At 35.0% G+C, this 4340-nt stretch overlaps 2 protein-coding genes across 2 annotated transcripts; one reads left to right on the top strand and one right to left on the bottom strand.

The window, feature by feature from the left end:
* Nucleotides 1-830: 830 nt before the first annotated feature.
* LOC110445020 (solute carrier family 22 member 21-like) lies at nt 831-1530 on the top strand. The gene is made up of 2 exons (XM_021489380.1): nt 831-1008; nt 1238-1530. Exons 1-2 carry the CDS (start codon nt 856-858, stop codon nt 1436-1438), a joined length of 354 nt encoding a protein of 117 aa, XP_021345055.1. The 5' UTR covers nt 831-855; the 3' UTR covers nt 1439-1530.
* A 195-nt stretch (nt 1531-1725) lies between these two features.
* LOC110445019 lies at nt 1726-3572 on the bottom strand. The gene has a single exon (XM_021489379.1). It carries the CDS (start codon nt 3411-3413, stop codon nt 2589-2591), a length of 825 nt encoding a protein of 274 aa, XP_021345054.1. The 5' UTR covers nt 3414-3572; the 3' UTR covers nt 1726-2588.
* Between the last annotated feature and the right edge of the window lie 768 nt (nt 3573-4340).

A 4340-nucleotide genomic window follows, 5' to 3' on the forward strand; every position in this document is an offset into this window, starting at 1 on the left:
TCGCATATACAAAAAACCCGTATTTATTAGTAAGTATGTAAAAAACAGTGTTACTAAACGTTTGTTCACGCCACTATTTGTATGTATATTACAAGTAAATACTAATCATTGCTACAAGATTCAATAACATCACAAATTAGGTTTCGTTCTCACTTCCGAATGTATTTACATTATAACTGAAAATATTACAAGGAAACACGAGGACCCGTATTCATGAAATCGTTCTCGTTCTCGTACTCAAGCGCTTAGAGTGCTAAAAGCAAACTTTCTTGTAAGTCACTAAAATCATGTGACACACTCAAAACGTCTAGTATAAACATTAAAATGACTTAAAGTATCTCTGAAATTCTCCCAGATCACGTCAAAAAGGTTTTTTTTCTAAAACAATGAAACAACAAATTAGACATCAGCACAAAACCTGAGTTTTTGAATTGAGCATGAAAAATGGTTTTATGAATGCGGGCCCAGCCCTTGCTCTGAAAGGTCTATGTACTACAGCTAAGCACTCCTTCTATACTACAAGATGCATTGACATCTAAACAATTGTCAGTACTACAACATGTATATTTATCATAAACACCCGTCCTTACAAGAAGTATTAATGTTCGAAATAAAACTTGGTAGAAAATGTTTAAATTTCAAACTGAACATATGATAGACTGGCGGCAAAATGCATATTCATTGATCAATTGATATGGAAATATATGAAGTATATTATCACGTCAGGTCCCATATTTATTGTGACTTAAAATGGGTTTCGCAACAAATCAGTTTTAGTATCCATTTTTTATTGGGTTTTCAATAAACACCACTTTTCCATTTTCAGATTTTGAATTGGTTCCAATTGTGTTGGCAATGATAGGGAAAACGGGAATGGCGGTAGGCTTCAGTGTTATCTACGTGTGGTCGGCGGAGCTTTTCCCGACTGTGGTCCGAAACACTGGCATGGGGATAAGTACGTCCTTGGGAAACATGGGATATATGGCGGCCCCAGGTGTTGCAAGATTGGTACGTTTTTATTAAGGTTTATTGAAGTAAAAAAGCATAATCTATACATGAAAGTCTTTCATTGTGTCACAATCAAATGTAGCGCTATTAGTTTTGAATATTTTAAGGAAATATACATTAAGTAATAAATAAAATGTTTCATATTGAAATTGTTGTTTTCTTTGATATGTAAAACCAGTTTTACCTGCTGTAATTAATGACAATGCATTTCGTTTTTGTTTGTAAACAGGCCACGGTGGTTCCTGGGCGGATAGGACATGCAGTCCCCCTTTTCGTGTTTGGATTTCTATCTCTTATTGCAGCCTTATTGACATTGAGTCTTCCAGAAACACAGAACGCAAATCTTCCAGAAACGGTTGCTCATGCCAAGGCCATGATCAGAAAGAAACAATACCAACCCAGTAGTAGCAAAGAAATAGTTGCCGAATGAATTGATATATCTTTGGTCAATTCATAAAAACAAATTAAAGCGCTTGATAAAACCAATGAGTGACTCTATATTTTTTCGGTGACCATGGTAGCAACCAGTTATGTTGTTTTATAAGGAAGAGGTCAAGAAATAACCATCCTCAAAAATAAGACCGGAATTTAAAAGAACACTGGAATCTATCTAGCCTGAAGACAGGATAGCGTGACTGGTTGGTGTTTGATGTTAGGACAATCCACTTTGTTGTATTGTTCTTTTTCTTAGTCAAGCATAGAGCCCGGAAATTATCTATTGAAATATATACGATAATCTTTATTTACGTTTTTTTGCATCATGTATAAACTGACATATTTGGAAATCATGTTTCCTGCAACCATGTCAAAATATCGAAATATGTCCATTGTATCACTTTCAGTGACACTTTTAATATTCACAAGTTTTTACCAGTTAGCATCGTCACGGATGTATGATTTCAACATTAGCATGATGATGTAAGTCAGTGCTGCAAGGGAGGTAAATCCAGTGATTGCGCATTTACAAACAGCGACCATGTATTGGAGACAGCATTACAGATAAACACAAAGCACGAGTTACCTTCCCTTGGCATAAACGCTTACGGTCCAGCGCATAATTTAGCTGGAACCTCACAGCACTACAGGAGAGGCGGATATATCGATCTCTGTATGCAACGTTACCGACTCTGTGTTTTATAGACTGGATTTAATGTCAGAACACTTTCAATTCCTATTTCTTTATGGAGTAAATATTTTCAGCAATCCATGATGCACGGAAGAAAATGGGTCCAACAATATTTTTGTTAAGTTTTGAGACGTTTAAGAGACAAAGTCAGTTTCTATATTAGTTTTTATGCTACATAATCTGCACCAGTGGTACTATCGTTTTAACTTTCATCCGATAAGTGATGACAACATTGATTCTATAACGGAGTGCTTACTTTAAAACAAACACAGGAATGCATGATTGATTTACCAAATTCAAATCAAATACAGTTTTCATATACTTAACATTATCATGCTACAAAATATATCAAAACTCAATAAAGTATCGAAACGGTAGTTAAACTAAAGCACACATAAAACTGCTTCTAATAAATAAAAAATATACGACAAATGTAAAATTGTTTTACCATGTTTTATGCTGTGCTGCTATCAAAATACCACGGTTTGATAACCTCCCTTATTTTGAATAACTTAGCAGGCCTACAATCATAACCAAACAGTTCGCAGTCAGGACGGAACAGTTCACTCAATAACTCCATATCTTCTTTATCTACCGTTGAAAATGCCTCAAGCACAGCTTCTTCCTTGTTCTTCTTAGATATATTCCTATCCACAGCGTCTCCTCTGCCTAAGTACAACATACGTGTAAAATCTCTCTTTGTAATTCTTTCACTCTCCTCTTTAGCAACTGGATATGTCGAGTGTTTACTCAATATTCCACGAATTTGAAACTTTTTCCACATTAATTTTTGAGCTTCGTAGAATGCGACTTCACAAAGAGGATAATTAGACCTAAATCTGAATAGCATATCTACCTGGTCTCTAATAGTATCTTCTAATGTGTTTTCATGAAATCTGTTCATGACCGATTTCATTAATGCAAATTTTCCCATTTTCTTTAAAAGGTAAAACGTATCTTGCGCGAGGGTTTCAAGTTTACCGATGACGTCATACTTATACTTACATGGATCGCAATGTTCATATTGTGCTGTAAAATGGCCGTCTCTATGTGTATTATATTTTTCTGCATAAATAACTGTTTTTACAAATTCTCTGAAACTGAGATCATGACCGCATATGAGATCATTTCTACTGCGATTTGTGCGGACATGTTCTATCCCAAACTTTCCGTACACCTTCCAGAAAACATAATTAGGTGAAAAAAGCTTGTCAACGTATCCTGAAAATAGACGACTGTACGGGTCACGGATGAACAGGAACGTCAGTGATTCTTTCATGAAATTCTCCCTCAAGTTTATCGGTATGTCCTTCAAATGATCAAAATGTTGAAGTGCTAAAACTGATGGATCGAAAGGTGAACTTGCCTTAGACTCCCCGATGACGATCTGAAATATATCATCAAATATATCATCAAATATACCATCTAATATACCATCAAATATCCATCAAATATACCATCAAATATACCATGGTTTTGGTTTGTTAAAATTGCATTTATGATAAAAAGAATGATCACTTGCTTCAATTGTTTTCGACACGAAATGTATTTTCAACTGGATATTGTCTTAAAGTGAGAAAAAAAACCTTTAATCAATTGTTCAGTCAACATTACAGCAAATAAAGTAGCAGGGAAGATAATGCATGTGATTCCTTACTCAAGCCTTCATTGTCTTTGTATCTTTGGATGAAAATATTCTATATAATTTAATATACAACTTGCAAATGAACCCTGGCATCAAAATGAGGAAGCAATATACTTTTTAAATAATAATACTGGAGATGTTCATGAATGGAAAAAGAATATTTAAACTTTTTAACTTCTAAATCTAATTTTAAATGTTAATTAAGAATCCACGTACAGTGTGCCACTGCCAAAAAAGGGATTACACATTAGGAACTTTCTTCCCGGCATGGCTATAGCAATGGAAAAAGTATCAAAAAAACACCTCCCAGCACTTTACAAGTAAAATAATAAAGATGGGCTAAACAAAACAAGAAATCAATAGCAATTTTAATCTAAGCGTTAAAATGCCACCGGGCCGGACGTGTGATCTAGTGACTGTCGTTCTAAGTAGCTGAGAAACCTTTTCACCGGTAGGTCCAGTCGCGCCACGGGTATATTTAAAACGAAATGAAGGGAAGGTACGAGCACTTTATTGCGTCTTTGCGTATTGCAGAGTTATCTTCTCTTGGGAACAGGTATT

This window comes from Mizuhopecten yessoensis, unplaced genomic scaffold (assembly GCF_002113885.1).
Source record: "Mizuhopecten yessoensis strain PY_sf001 unplaced genomic scaffold, ASM211388v2 hete_36161646, whole genome shotgun sequence".
NCBI lineage: Eukaryota > Metazoa > Mollusca > Bivalvia > Pectinida > Pectinidae > Mizuhopecten > Mizuhopecten yessoensis.

Excerpts from the sequence above, each read along its gene's own strand:
- LOC110445019 (XM_021489379.1), bottom strand. The coding sequence starts at position 3,413 with ATGAAAGAATCACTGACGTTCCTGTTCATCCGTGACCCGTACAGTCGT.
- LOC110445020 (XM_021489380.1), top strand. The coding sequence starts at position 856 with ATGATAGGGAAAACGGGAATGGCGGTAGGCTTCAGTGTTATCTACGTG. Across the intron at positions 1,009-1,237 it reads CCCCAGGTGTTGCAAGATTG|GCCACGGTGGTTCCTGGGCG; the intron begins GTACGTTTTTAT and ends GTTTGTAAACAG.